Here is a 15,516-nt window from a genome sequence, read left to right on the forward strand (position 1 = left end):
AATTGCTTGAGGTTATGGGCCACGCATGGAAGCGGGCCAAGAAGGTGGCGCCTCGAGGCCGCCTCGATGAGCATTATCTTTCTGACCATAGCCCTCCAGCTCAAGTGAGCCTTCCATTTCTTCCTGATCTCCATGTAGAGATCGAGAAGGCTTGGGAAAATCAATTTTCGTCCTGCATCCATAGCTTTCAGCATACTAGTTATGCCAACATTGAGGGGATTCCTGAGAACATTATGAGAAGATGCCCCTATTGAAGAGATGCTGGCTTGCTATCTCTCTATGGCGAAACATCTTCTCATAGGGCTCCCTCCCTGCCATCAAAACCCCTTCAAGATACATCTCGTTTGAATGGCAGGACGTACACAGCAGCAGGTGAGGCTGCAGCTTCGTTGCACACTATGCCGGTGCTTCAGGCTTATCGGGCTTATATTTCTGTAATTCCGTAATGCTGTAGCCCAGGGGCCTCTGGATATCTTAAGGCGCCCCTGGTTATGGGTTATGCGCTGTCAGCCTCTGAGTTGGTTCAGGCCCCGGTTTTCACATTGGGCCCCATTCGACTTATGTATCCCTGGTGATACATTTCTGAGCAGGATATTTGCTACCAAAGATCTGTCGAGTCAGTTCCTTTGAGCGAGCTCATTCAGAGCTGGCGGTAGCCCCCTGGGCGACAGGCCAGGGTCTGGTTTATTGTAACCTAGACGCCTGGCTGTATCCCCTTAAAGGAATCTCTTTCTTCTGATTCCAAGCCTTTCAAGCTCTGCCCCGGGTTCAGACTTTCCAGCCCAGCCCTTAACAGGTAAGTTTTAGGGTATGCAACTCAGGCCTTTGGCCGAAGGGGACAATGTCAATGACAGCCGTCGAGGCATCCTAGGGGCAACTCCCATGGCTTGGTAGAGTTGGCATTTAGTGCTTGCCGTAGTGCTTGGCATGCACTCCCCTCTGCATGACGCCGTGGGTATACCGTTCCCCATAGTGACCACTAGAGGATACAGTTCGATGTTCCCTCGAAAGTGAACATCTCAGGTTATGTATGGTTCCTGAGAAGGGAATGAGACACTGCGTCCTCTAGATGTCTTGCCATGCTTTGGACGCAAGCTTCAGATGAAGAAGCGGATGACGTGTTCTCCCAATGCCCTTTTATACTGTGGTCGTGCCGGTAATGTTGTCATGTAGGCTGTCACCGGCCAATATTATTGTCTTGTTTAGATGTGTGCTTCAGACACCGGTCACGCTGAAGGCGTCCCCCATAGCGAACATTAGAGGATGCAGTGTCTCGTTCCCTTCTCAGGGAACCATGGTTACATATGTAACCTGAGATGTTTTCATTAATTGTTATTTCAGTTTTAATTTCAGTTATTTTATTACATCAGGTTAAACTAAATGGAAAAGAGAAACTTTAACTTAGTTTTTTTTATTTAATATTTTATTTCACTTAAAGTTTTTTTTATTGCAAGGCACTAAATTTTTTTATGGTTTTAGTTTTAGTTAACTAACCCTTAAATGTCATATCATTATTTATCTCTCTATATGTATATATAGAGAGAGATAAATGCCATAAAATTACACTGAATGAAAGCCATATAGACATTTTTTTAAGTTATAACATTTATAATACTTTTACTTGCAAAGCCATTAAACTATTCTCTAAACTATAAATGAAAGCACTTATACAGTTTTACAACTAAATCTTATACAATCAAAAATAATAATGCAAAGGTATTTAGCAGCTCAGAAAACAAAACAGAACAGTTATTTATGCAAAAACAATTCGATTTCAAATGAGCATTTTTTTTTTCAGGTTCTCTGAAGTGGTCAAACTAATCATTGACCTAAAAGCTGACCTGAACTCATTGTGTCAGCCTCTGATGAGGAAATGATGTTTCAGTTTTGCTTCTCGCATTGACTAAGAATAAAAGTGAAAAAGAAAAAAAGAAAAAAAAAAACATTAGGTGCTTATTAATAGGTGACACTTTTACAGATGTGGCAAAAATCTTAATAGCAAAATAATAATCTGCTGAACCATGACCCTCATGCAACACTTTAAAATGTGTTCCGGAGGTTCCTTTTTTCTGTCTCATGTGACGTCTTTTGCAGCTTTAAAAGAAACGGCATGATGTAAAACAGGCAAAGATGCCATTACTTCAGACTGTAATATTCATAATGTGAATGGCCAGAGATCATCTGTTATTAGTGAAGTTTCGGAGTGCTGTAGATCACTTCAACTTGTTCAGGAGAGCGGCTCTGAAAATTATTTAATAAAACACAAGACAGAGTGAGATGAATTTCAATAAGTCAGTGATTAAAAGCAAAGAGACCACTACATTATGCATTTCCACAGATAAATTCATGAGATCACCGGCTCCAGTATAAATACATTACATCATAATCTTGCATAAGGAAATATATAGTTTTATGTGCATTAGTAGTATCAGCAATGTAAATGCTTACAATGGAGACCTGGTTTGGTTCATGGTTTTTTGCTTTCTTAAAGACCACAGTGTCATACGTGACAGTCATTGGACCTTCTGCCTGTGAAAGAGAGAAAACACATCTTTAAAAGATTATTTAGAAGGAATGAGTGTTAAGTAACAGTGCACAGGCCCGTTAACACCAAGAAAGATAACTATATTAACGTACACACTCCACACCATGCACAATAACGTTTATTATAACCATGCGGCTGTAGTTAAGGATTGCCAGGTGTGGGGAAAATCCCCCCCAGTTGATAATCAAAACTAGCCCAATCGTGTCTTCTAGGTTTCTATGTTTTCCCCTCTGTCGGGGTCCCTTTAGTCGAATTTGCGTTTGAGATGGCTTTAACCCACAGTCTAAAAAACAGCCCACGCCAACAGTCTAAACTTAGCCCAATTCCTCACTAATACCGTGGACTTGGCAACACTTGGCTGAAAATGTCTTTTTATCATTTTGAAAGTAATTCCTCTGTGTTGTAATCTTTGTAGTTGTCGTGTGAACTTATTTCGTCCATGGTGAGAACGGGTCTGTAGTCTGACGTGGAAAATTTAAGGCCTAAACACATACCACTGAACAGATGTCTGGTTCTCGTTTGGTCAAAGCCCCATCTTAAAACAGGAAGAATTGTATTATAAAACCACAAGAAATCTAAAAAAGTTCCCCTATTCAAAATAATATACAAATGAGGAAATAAAAAAAGTGATTTTCATTGGGAGTTTTCACCAATGTAATGCGACAGTGCAATAAATCTTGTGAAATTGGATTTGAGGCATTAGCAGTGAAATGCATTGAATTCAGTGCATTGAATTGAATATATATGTGTTAGAACTGACTGTGTTTTTGTACAAGCCTCCAAATTACTAAAACCAGCATCAGTAACAGAAGTAGCGGCACAGCAGTATAGAGGAGGAGAAAAATCCAGTTCATCTGGTCATCAGGAGAGCACTTGTTGTCCTCCGTATCTTTGCTTGCTGTTTGGTTTCTGCATATGGAGCTGTTATTAAAAATGGAATATATTAATGGGTTTAAAATGTGAATATAAACATAATTAAGCAAAGTTGCTTTTAAATCAGGTAAATATTTTACCTTTAACTAAATATGAGATTATGTTTACTGATACCCCTGGTAATCTGATTTGATAAATTTAGGATTTACTTACGGAAATAGAACAGCATTATCACTTTCGGCTGAGATCAGAAGACAAAAAAGAAAAAGATCTATTTTTTTTAAAATAAATATTATAAATGTAAAGAACACACTTCAAATATAAATAAATGGATTAAGTCTAATATAAATTAAATGTTTATTTCAAAGTATTACTGGATTTACACATACCTTTATATTCATTGTCGCTCTGAACATAGAGGTGAACAGGAACCTTCTGATCTCCAGCAGAACAGTAGTACCAGCCAGAATCAGTGAGTCTCAGTCCAGTCATCAGCACCGTGAAGGATCTTCTCCCATCATCACTGATCTGTACTGATGAATTCTGGGATGTGTTAGTCCTCCCCACTGTGTAACACCTCTTATCTTTAAATCTGCACCACTTCTGCAGTTTATTCTTATATCCAAAACTGTAGAAACACTGAACACTGATATCACCACCTTCATGTCCAGATACACTGCTGTTCACCACAGACACATCAGGGTCTGAACGCAGACAGCAAAAATATTCAATATTAAACAAAAAAATGTAATGGAAATTTAATGGAAATACAAATGATGTATTTACCTTTTTTAACAGTTACATACAAATATTTTCTGTCATCTGGCTCTGCATGAGTTCCGATCTCCACAGCACACCAATAAGATCCAGAGTCTGAAATCGTCGGATTGTTGAGTTTCACAGTAAAAATATTCTGTGCTGGATAATCAGTTATTGTCCATTTTCCTATAGCATTTGCGGAGGCTGTAATTTCGCAAGAATGCCAAAGATACCCTTTACACCAGTATTTTGTGTTTAGTTTATACTGATTATCATACAGACATGGGATTGTAATGGTTCCTTCTTCTCTTACAGTCACATGATCCAAGGTCTTCATGCTCAAAGTTCCTGCGACACACACACACACACACACACACACACACACACACACACACACACACACACACACACACACACACACACACACACACACCTCATCACCACCAAAATTCTCTTTTGGGTTCCAAATAGAAAAGAACATTTCGTAATTTTTCAAGCTATTGCTGCAATATGACTTCAGTAAAACAAACAGATCAAAACACACAAAAAAAAATAATAATAAAGGTTTATGTATCAAGTATTCTCTGATTTATTTTTAAACAATACAGCTGTTAAATTAATAATAATAACAATAATAAGTGCAGGAAAAGGTATAGGACACATTTTCCCATTTGACAAAAATCAGTGTTGCAATCGTGTGGTTACCAAAACATTTGTAAAAGCTGTTGAAAGGTCCTTATGTTATGTGAAATTGAATTTTCTTTGTACTGACGTCTTACACAGCTGGATATAAACTGAACCACACTCTAAACTCTAAACAGTTCTATTTACTGACCCTGTTGTGTTCTTAGGATGTAAAACTTACAAAATATACAAAGTAACAACAGTGGAAAAACGGGGTAGTTTATAAAAACAACTGTAAAACCATCTTTTGAGGGTAGAATTTTCTGTCTTACCTGCGGTGTAAAGTAAAACTCCAAAGAGTATCGGAGGACAAGCCATGTGGCGGTTAGAATGAGTACAAGACAGAACCTGAAATGAACATTTCATTTCCTGCCACACAGAAATAAGCAGTTCCTGTTACTGTATTCACCGATGTAATAAAAACTGATGTTGCCAGAAACCTCACAGACAAACTCTGTGCACACACACTGCTAGATCATATCCTTATTGCAGTAATGGTCTGACACAAGAGTATTTGTTTAAATGTGCGCAAGAATATATAAGGTATCATAAATGTTCAAAACAATGACATGACTAGTTAGCTTATTGACCATTCATTCATAATAAAAAGGGACATTTAATATATATTTATATACTGTAGGTCTGTTTGATGTGAATATGAACTAGACAGAACAGAACAAATACAGAAGTTTAGAGATGCATATTAAAATCATTCAGTGAGTCCAAGTAGGATGAAGTGGGTTAGTATTAACTGGCCATGTACAGTATATCTGATTATCTACAATGTTTTGCAAAAGTCCAATGACAAAAATGGTTGTTTTCTCTAGCAGTAGTTTTCTATGGTGTTTTCAAACACCTAGATCAGAACTTTTCAGTTTATTAGGGTAATGTTTTTATTTATGTAGTGCTGCAAGGCTCTGTATTAAGCCCATTGCTTTTCACTTACTGTATATGCCTTTGGAAGAAATCAGTCAGGTTTAAAAGATAATTAATATTCAGTAATATTATCGATTTAACTGCAGTGAAACTATTGGAAACAACATTTAAACTAAAATGAGCTGGATAATACTAACTTTGCAACATTAACACTTAACTGAACTGAATCAATATTGAATTGACTTAAACTGAATGACACTTTTTTTTTAGAGCTGCTTATAGCAGAAATTAATTTCATATTTGATGAATTTTGCAACATTGAACCAAATTGAGCTGAAAGACTGTTCCTTTTAACTAGTCAGGTTTATATAGGGGGCATGTATTTGTTCAGGCATTAAACAGACTCGTAAAGAGTAGCTTTTCATGCTGAAGGACAAACTGAAATTTGGGACCCATCAAAATAAGTATTTCCAGGCTTAAGAGGAGCCAAAAGACATACAACACAAGAGATTGAGTCTTTGAACTCTCAAAAGAGAATGGAAAGAAATAAAAATTAAAAAGAACAAAGGAAAGCATTTTCTCCCACTTTGCCTTTTCATGCTTTTGTTTTCCAGAAACACACAATCCAACTCTCTTAACAAAGCTACGCTCATGCTTTCAACAGCCCCTCACACAGAACAAGCCAACAAAATCTCTTCACACCCTCCTCATCCTCCCCAGGAATCTGAGGTTTTTTATAATTTCTAATTAACCTGAAACACCTGCCTCCATTAATTAGCTCAACCCACATCATTTGCCCATTAGAGGACTGTAACATCCCAAACACCACCAGAAGAGGGAGACAGAGACTTAATTCTGCTGAAACCTAATTCTGCCTAATTCTGCCACAAAGGAACCGTGTAATATAAATATATCATAAATACATTTTCTAACACAATTCTTTAAACTTTTATAGAAATTCTTACAAAATTTATTATAATTTATGACTTTTCTTACAATATTTAAACAACATGTATACAAATAACTTACATTTCTATGACATTACATTTCTTATAAACTTTCTTACAATATTGTCTTCATTTCTTATATTTTTTCTTATTGAATATATACAACTATATTTCTTACAAAACAGTCTTAATTTCTTATATATTTTCTTATTGAGCTCATACAAAAATAACGATTTCTTACAAAATTGCCAATTTCTTATTGATTTTTTTGAGTATATATATATATATATATATTTCTAACTTTTTATAGATTTACCTACTGAGTGTGTGTGTATGTGTGTGTGTATACACACACAACTATAAATATAACAATACACAGACACATGTATTGCTGCTTCAAGTCTAGGTGCCAGATGCTACCGGACTTGCCAGCCCAGCACGACACTAAAGCCTAAGAGGAGTGAAAGTGAAAAAAAAAAGAGAGATGGAGAGGCCACTCATGTCAGCCTGTCAGCTGACTGAAGACAGAAAATAGCAGCATGGCTGTGACAGGAGTTGTCTTCTGATGTTCTTGCGGCCTTACTCAAAAACCTGAAACAAATAATAAATCAGCATTATTTGTCTAAACACATTATGTTTAGTGCAAATTTGACTTGTTTTGTTTATGGTGATTATATGATAAAACCAATAATGACAAAACAAACAAACAAAAAAAAGCTAATCTTAGGCTCAGTACTTTAAACCAGCCATGGAGACGCATCTTCTCCAGACTGAGTCTCTGCTGTGGCTCAGGCTCAGACGCGCAAATCATCTGGCAGCATTCTGTGCAGAAAGATGAGAGAGACGTTTGATTATTTGCTTATACTTTCTAAAATACTTTTGTGTGATTTAGAGCACAAATTGTCCTCCTTGAAAATCTCACCTCTTGACAGGTCAGGTCTGGTCCAGTTGTTCTCACTGATCAAGTGCAGGTCGAGGTCTGTGGGATAATATCCGCACACCATTTTAAACAATAGGACCCCCAGTGACCACGCCGTCATCGGTTTTGCATGGTACCTGCCCTTCACATTGACCTCTGGTGGACAGTATGCTCTTGTGCCTGGAGGAAAGAGATGATGTCTGTTATTTAATGCACCTTTACAACATGTTGAGTATATATAGGATGCATTTCTGTGAGTTGATTAGCCAAGCATTTCAAACACATACCACAAAAGAATTTGTAGGCAAATTTCTTCATCATTGCAGCACACTTGAAGTCAATCAATTTGACTTCCATGGTGTCCCGGTTCACCAGCAGGTTCTCCAGTTTGATGTCCCGATGGAAGACACCACGCATGCTGCAAACGATAGCGGCATCAATGACCTGCTGCATGACCTGTCGTGCCATTGCTTCGTCGAGGCTTCCTCCGTGGAGCTTGACGAAGCTAGACAGGTCCATGCAAGGTGAGGGCCGCTCCATGACCATGATGTAATGGTCTGTGTCGTCCTGCCAGTCCAGCAGTTTAATGATTTGAGGAACGTTGGGGCCAGTATTGGCCATGAGCATCAGGCCAATTTCCATTGGGAGGCTTTCAGGATGACCAGGCTAAAAGAAAGAAAATGACACTGAGATGGCTTGCCAAATAATGACTTATAGTCCACAAATCAAAACAGTTTGCCTATTCAAAACTCATTTGTAGTCTGTGATTACCATGAATTTATAATAATTACTCACCACTCTGATATATGGCGTATTCAAAGTGAAAGTGAAAAAAAGTGAAAGTGACGTGACATACAGCCAAGTATGGTGACCCATACTCGGAATTCGTGCTCTGCTTTTAACCCATCCAAAGTGCACACACACAGCAGTGAACACACACCCGGAGCATTCGGTCCCTTCACTGAAAACTTCACAACCACCTGATCAACAAAACAAAATTTAACAATTAACATGTGCACAGAGGTAAAAAAAAGAAAGAAAAAAAGGGACCTCAAGTCCATCCTTGCAGCGACTCCCCTGGCACACAAAGCCAAATCATCCTTGACCCAGCTTGTCACCGATATTATAACGCCTACGAATGTCACCTATTATGAGAAGCTATTGTATTAAATATAAAATACAATTTTATTTTATAATTATAATATTTCAAAATTTACAACAACATTTTCCAGTTCTCATAGCTCTGTAATTCTTACCCTTGTCCACCACATCCTGCTCCAGCTGTTCCTCAGCAGCAGGCCAGACTTCAGAATTTGGAGCTATAATATGTATCAAATCAAATAAATGAGTAAAATATTGCATACACAAATGAGGGTGGCAGCAGCCCCAACAGGCGCCTTATCGAGCCGATGAGTCTGATGGCTCTCCGCCGTGTTGGAGGTGTATTGGAGTAGCACACAGGGCAGTGCAGACACAGTGCAGACTCCATATCAGTCGCTGTTTTTGGTCGTGAACTTAAATTTCCCATGATAAGCGGTTCCGTAAGTAGCGAGTTATTTTTCCTTTATTAAACTATGCAAACCTTTAATGCATTTCACTGGATTCAGTGCATCTTGAACTTGTAATCTTTTGTTGGATCTGGCAGTTCAATCAGGATGTTATCCAGTAGAAAAAGTTCTAAATGGCGTAGCTGTATTTTAAGAGAATGATCGGAATAAGCCTCTCAATAAATGGCCGCTCCAAACTGAACAGTTGTATTCCTATCTAGATTCTGAAGGTTTTTACAGAGGGGTTTGTTCATATAAAATACCGGATTTTATACAAAATCAATTTCCTTAATAAATAAATAGAATTTAAAGGAAAGGGAATGAAAGATTGTTTTCTGACTGTTAACAGTATTTTCTTATTTATGTCATGATAAATAGAGAAATCCAAAATACCCTCTGTATAAACCCTTCTATGTCAACAAAATTAGTTTTTTAACCTGACATGTTCAGATTTTTGTTCTAGAAATCTATGCAAATTAGTCCATATTTAATGAACGCATCATTTGCATATTTAGACAGAAGATTTCAGAAAATTTGTATTTCAAAAATGTTTGCAATTCTTAAAGTAATCAATCGACTAGGGAAGTATGGTGATATCTATTATTATTATTTTTTATTTGTATTTTTTACCTGCATTCACTTGGGGTGTCTTACCTTAAAAAGTGACAATGACAATTCTAAACGTGTTTAGAAATCATAAAAGCTGGACGAATTGTCTGTTTTGAAAACTGTTTATTTTTAAAATTATTGACAGAATTTATTGAAACACACAAAAATGATATCGCTCATGCTTTGGGGGTTAAAATTCACCAGCAGATGACGCCACACACAAAAAATGGATAACATATGAAGACAATATACGCTATATAAACTATTTAATGCAGACAGTTTTGTTTCCTTTTTACAATGCGTAATTAAAATGAATCAAAATTACATTTAATATTAAAAATAAAATAATTAAAATGACAACAAAATTATATTTACTGTATGCAACCCTAAACGTTATGCTATGTATATTTGCACTTAAAGCATGAGAAGACACATTGAAGAATATTTCAGCTCTTTCTAAAGTGTTGATTGGTCATTAATTCATTCTGGAATATACCTGTAATATGCATATGTACTTCAGAAACGTACTTCATAACTACGTACTGTAATACTTTAATTATTTTGTTTTCACAGTATTGCCAACAAGCTTATATTTAAAAAACACTGACACATTTACATGTTTAGGTACATACGTTAAGCACCGAAACTTCACACTGTTTAAACTGAAACTGTAAAGTAGATTTACTATTAATTGACTGTTACTGACTTTCACTTTTTCATAACTTCATTCAGAAGTAGTAGAAGTAACACCTCTTGTTAAGAACTCACAGCCTTGGGTCTTTTTTCACAGATGTGTAGATCACTTCAGTTTCTGAGTTCACTGATGAAGAAGGCTGTGAATAACCAAGATCAGCACTGAGAATCTCATTTCTGCATCACAACCATTAGTATGTCATTTTAGTGTAACATGCAAAAATAGTGGTCATTTACAGCCACATTCCAGCCAACACTGCTGTGACACACATCACTTTTACAAAAACTCAATGGAGAACATTCAGAGGAGACACTGAGGCAGAAGACTGTGAATAAACACAACGGACGATCGTTCATTTGCAATCAACACCACAGTAAATGTCTACATCGTTACACACCATATGAACTGATGACTTACTGCAGCATCTGCTGGACTGTTGGATGTCATCTGGTTTTCACAGGGCATCTGCATCAAACACAAACACAGAATTGGATGGTACTGTTAGCTAATGAGTTTGGATGAATGTGTTCTTTTCCAAAGACTTCTGAATTGCGCCAATACGTTAATTCTAAAATACTTACTGTATTTCTGGTGCTGTAAAAATGTTCTTCTCTAATTTGTCTTCTCTCTGTCAGAGTGAGAAATGAAGATTAAATCTCATATTATTTTACATGTACAGTCTTTAGAACCTTCAAAATTACACAAAAGATTCTTTATAGTAAAAAAAAATAATAATAATGCATTGCTACGAAAAGCCCATTTTTAGAACCGTACAATTAAACATGACAGGGGTTTATGAATGGCCAAATGTATTTGTATCACAAAGCTGAACTTTATATCTGACTGATTTTGTCCCTGAATACCTGATTTCCTACATATTGTGCTAGTTTGATGCCTCTCGAGTCACTTTATGGTCTCTTTCTTCTCACATACTGTAATTAAACTCAAATCTATATTCTTTATATGTCCATTTATTGATTTATTTGTTAAGTAGCCATAAATGGAGCACTATAATGCATTTTCAGTCATCTAGGAGTATGAGAAAACTCACCTGGTTTCTTTCTCAGTCTACAGGTTACTATTGCAACAAGAGTAACAAGCACTAACAGCACAAGCAATGCTGGAAGAAACATGACCAGAATCACATCATGCCTGTAAGTGACGGAGAGACATTTCTATTTGTAACAAAGAACTATTCTCACTTTTAATGCAAAGTAAGTTAATCTTGTAAAGCTTTGTTTGTAATTTAGAGATATAGTTTCAAGCAAATGCAGATTGAAATGCTTTAAATACTTGTTTTGCTTATCCTTGCTGTGTATTTCAGTATTAACAGTCTCTGTGGCTGCTGTTAGAGCTGGATGGTTTTCAGCTCTGCAATTAAAAATAACATTTCAATGGTGACATGAAACAGTTTGGTTATACAGTTATTAGGAATGACTGAAAAACGTTCACACTGTTCACACTGTTCACACTTACACGTCTGTCACTGGGCTTGAATCAGTCGACATAGCTGCATGCCAAAAACAGAAATGGAGAAAGTTTCTTAGTTAGAACACAATGTTATTATTAATGTAAGAAGCTGTTTGTTATGCAAGCATATTTACAAGAAAGAAAAAAAAAAATTATATAGTTATATAAACTTATATATATACTTTTAAATAGTTCTGACTCAAAATTTGAACTCATAATGTACATTTCTTATGTCATAATTTTGAGTTTTATCTAAATATTTCAAATAATTCCATTTAGCTGTTCCATACTGTTTATTATTTTATTCATACTTGTAGGATTCATGTTGGTTGTTGGCTGTGTTGTGTGCCTGCAAAACAATAAAAATAAATAAATAAATAAATAAATATATAAAATACTACTACTAATATTAATAATTACTATAATATAATATAATATAATATAATAATAATATAATATAATATAATATAATATAATATAATATAATATAATATAATATAATATAATATAATATGTGTTTGGAATTACATAATGGAGCTAAATTATTTTAGCTAAAAAATAAAAAAAATTCAGTTAAATTAAATTAAAATATTCTGGCTAGAAAAATATTTGGATGTGATTGATTTTTTAAATGGTCAAGCATGTTTACACGTACATGTCTGTCTTAGAGTGAGATGGTGTAGCCACAGGAACAGTTGTAAATGCTGGAAAAAGAGAAAGAAATGAGGTTAATTTTAGTGCATTGAGAGAGACATCATTTTTATGGCGGAATTGGTTTGTGATCTTACATCTTTTGGCTTCAGTGACTGTGAGTTGAATAGGAGCCTGTAAATCTCCTACAGAACAGTAGTACCAGCCAGAATCAGTGAGTCTCAGTCCAGTCATCAGCACAGTGAAGGATCTTCGCCCATCATCACTGATCTGGACTGATGAATTCTGGGATGTGTCAGTCTTCTTCTCTTTGTAACATCTCTGATCTTTATATCTGCACCACTGCTTGGTTTTATTCGTATATCCAGAACTGTAGAAACACTGAACACTGATATCACCACCTTCATGTCCAGATACACTGCTGCTCACCACAGACACATCAGGAACTGAAAACCATCAAAAGACAATAAGATTTTTTAGTAAATTTGCTTATTATTGTTTATGAAATGCAAACATATGATATTATTGTAACATCTTAACTATTTAAAAACAGTTCTGTTTTAAAACAATTCTGGAATCGAACAATATGACTAAAAATGTACATTCTTACGCTGATGTCCACAGAACATTGCAGCCTACTGAATGATTCTAGCAGCTGAAGTCTAAATAGAATGATACTCTTACTATTTCCTTTTGCCAGTATGCAATCCTGACTTCAAACAGCGTCTCCTACACTGCTACTGCAAAAGCCCTACTTTATTCTACAATCATTAATCAGATTAATCCAAACCATAACAAACTGAGGCGGTGCATTACAGTTTTTCTCAGTCGCTTCAGTACGTCTCTTCTCGAATCATCCTTAACATTTGCAAACCAGTAAGCCATTTCTCAAACAGTTCTTACAAACAGCACCACACAATGGATCACCAGAAAAGCTTGCTCAAAATCTTTAGTTCATCTCTCAAAAGTATTTATTGGTGTAGTGGTATAAACTCAAGTAGTCGTATGTATGTTTTATATATTTATTTATCATTATTATTAGTTTGCATTTATTACTGTAAGTACACTTATGCTTACTTAAACATAAACTAAACTTGTACTGTATAATGTGCACCGCTGCTTTTCATTAGTCATTGCCGTTTCATGTCAGTGACATTTCAGTTTTTCTTTAATTATGTGTACAATAATAACTATCAATCACACATAACCCAACAACAACCTTTTACATTACTTATAATGTTACTTATAGGTACATTATTATATTTCAGTAAAATGCATAAACTTGATATTCTTACTTGATTGTACCGTCAGATACAAATAATAACCGTCGTCTATTTTGCCGCCAATTTCCACAGCACACCAGTAATATCCAGAGTCTGAGGTCTTCATATTCTTCCATTGCACTGTAAAAATACTCTGGGCTGGATAATCAGTGAGGGAATATTTTCCAGACTTATTTGCATATGCCAATATACTGCAAGAAAACCATAGTGACCCCTGACACCAGTATTTACGGTTTTCTTTATGTTTTTTATCATATAGACATGGCATTATGCCAGGTGATCCAGATTTCACTCCTATATTCATTTTCTGAATTCCAGCACCATCTGCAGACAAGATTAAATGTAGGGAAAAATGTAAACATCCATAAACTGCACATTATGGAAAGTTGCAATAGTGAACAATTACTAGCTTAAGGAATTCATGTTAAACTATTCTAACAATAGATGTTAAAAGAGATCATAAAATAGTATTTTAATAATGCTATTTAGAGAGTATAATAATTGTTTACCTGTGATGTGAAGTAAAATCCCAGAGAGAATCAGAGGGTAAATCATGTCTACAGCAGAGTGTATGTGCATGACAGGATCTGGTCACTTCTTGCAGTGTTTTGGTTTCCTCCTGTTTCAGAGGAAGAGCAGAAATATTGCCTTAAACCACATAAGCATTAGCAAGTGAGCAAAGTAGCCACTTTGCAGTTAGATACCTCACACTTAATGGTTTTAGCCCCTTACTTACTGAAACGACAAATACAGAACAAAATGTTACATTGTAGAAGCGTGAAATGATCAACACGCACAAACTGTTGTGTGTAACTGTTAGCTTAACTTTTAGTTTTTATCGTGTTCAATCATTTTTCCAGTTGAGGTAAGGGGTTCATGTGGATTGGTATAAAATAACCTTACGATTAACTGATGATCATACAAAATTTAAACTGTCCATGTTTTTAAATATGTTACACCTCAAAGGATTTTGAAACACAATTCTTTCTTTCTTTCTTTCTTTCTTTCTTTCTTTCTTTATTTATTAATTTTTTTTTATTTCGAACAACAACCAATAAAATAAAAAATAAAAATAAAGTAAAATATGAACATACAACAATTGTGTTACCACATAAATGCAATATCAAAAATAAAATTACATGTGTTCGAAAAGGAGCGGGCTGAAGCAAAAAGCTTGTTATTTTCCCACCCCTTATATAACCATACAAAATTCCATCTTCTATGAATTATCCCACCACATACAACATATCCTTATTGCACAACAACCATTAAACAAATACATTAAATAAAAAAAAAAAATTAGAAAAAAAAATATCTTATAATCAATCTTTTAACCCACCCTCATTATTCTTGTTCCACCTCATAACCTTTTAGTAACTCAATTTTATACAACTTTTTAAACTGTTTAAAGTTTGTACAGTATTTTAACACCTGTTCCAACTTATTCCACAACCTCACCCCACATATAGTGATGCACATACTTTTCAGAGTAGTTCTTATATTGAGCTTTTTAAAGTTTAATTCATCTATCAAATTATACCCACCCTGCCTCTCCATAAACATTTTTTGTATATTTCCCGGAAGTAAATTATTTCTTGCTTTAAACATGAGTTGTACCGTCTTAAATTTAACCAAATCAATAAACTTTAGTATATATGA

The 15,516-nt window shown here is 35.4% G+C and overlaps 1 protein-coding gene across 1 annotated transcript; it reads right to left on the minus strand.

Annotated features, from left to right (window-relative positions):
• Window positions 1–1,587: 1,587 nt before the first annotated feature.
• On the minus strand, window positions 1,588–14,519 carry LOC109058158 (polymeric immunoglobulin receptor-like). The gene is made up of 23 exons (XM_042768242.1): window positions 14,367–14,519; window positions 13,870–14,181; window positions 12,712–13,020; window positions 12,579–12,627; window positions 12,235–12,272; window positions 11,930–11,963; window positions 11,747–11,824; window positions 11,505–11,605; window positions 11,035–11,081; window positions 10,871–10,918; window positions 10,528–10,592; window positions 8,399–8,402; window positions 7,891–8,269; window positions 7,607–7,783; window positions 7,421–7,506; window positions 5,134–5,254; window positions 4,205–4,525; window positions 3,808–4,122; window positions 3,632–3,659; window positions 3,306–3,466; window positions 3,040–3,080; window positions 2,449–2,529; window positions 1,588–2,241 (listed from the first exon to the last, which is right to left on the minus strand). Exons 1-23 carry the CDS (start codon window positions 14,434–14,436, stop codon window positions 2,188–2,190), a joined length of 2,919 nt encoding a protein of 972 aa, XP_042624176.1. The 5' UTR covers window positions 14,437–14,519; the 3' UTR covers window positions 1,588–2,187.
• Window positions 14,520–15,516: the final 997 nt, after the last annotated feature.

The sequence above is a fragment of the Cyprinus carpio genome, chromosome A2 (assembly GCF_018340385.1).
Source record: "Cyprinus carpio isolate SPL01 chromosome A2, ASM1834038v1, whole genome shotgun sequence".
Lineage (NCBI taxonomy): Eukaryota > Metazoa > Chordata > Actinopteri > Cypriniformes > Cyprinidae > Cyprinus > Cyprinus carpio.

Bases quoted from the DNA above. Each gene is read 5' to 3' on its own strand.
- LOC109058158 (XM_042768242.1), bottom strand. From the start codon at position 14,436: ATGCACATACACTCTGCTGTAGACATGATTTACCCTCTGATTCTCTCT. The intron at 4,123-4,204 runs GTAAATACATCA...GTCTGCGTTCAG, and splicing joins GTATGTAACTGTTAAAAAAG to ACCCTGATGTGTCTGTGGTG. The intron at 2,242-2,448 runs GTAAGCATTTAC...AATAATTTTCAG, and splicing joins AACCAAACCAGGTCTCCATT to AGCCGCTCTCCTGAACAAGT.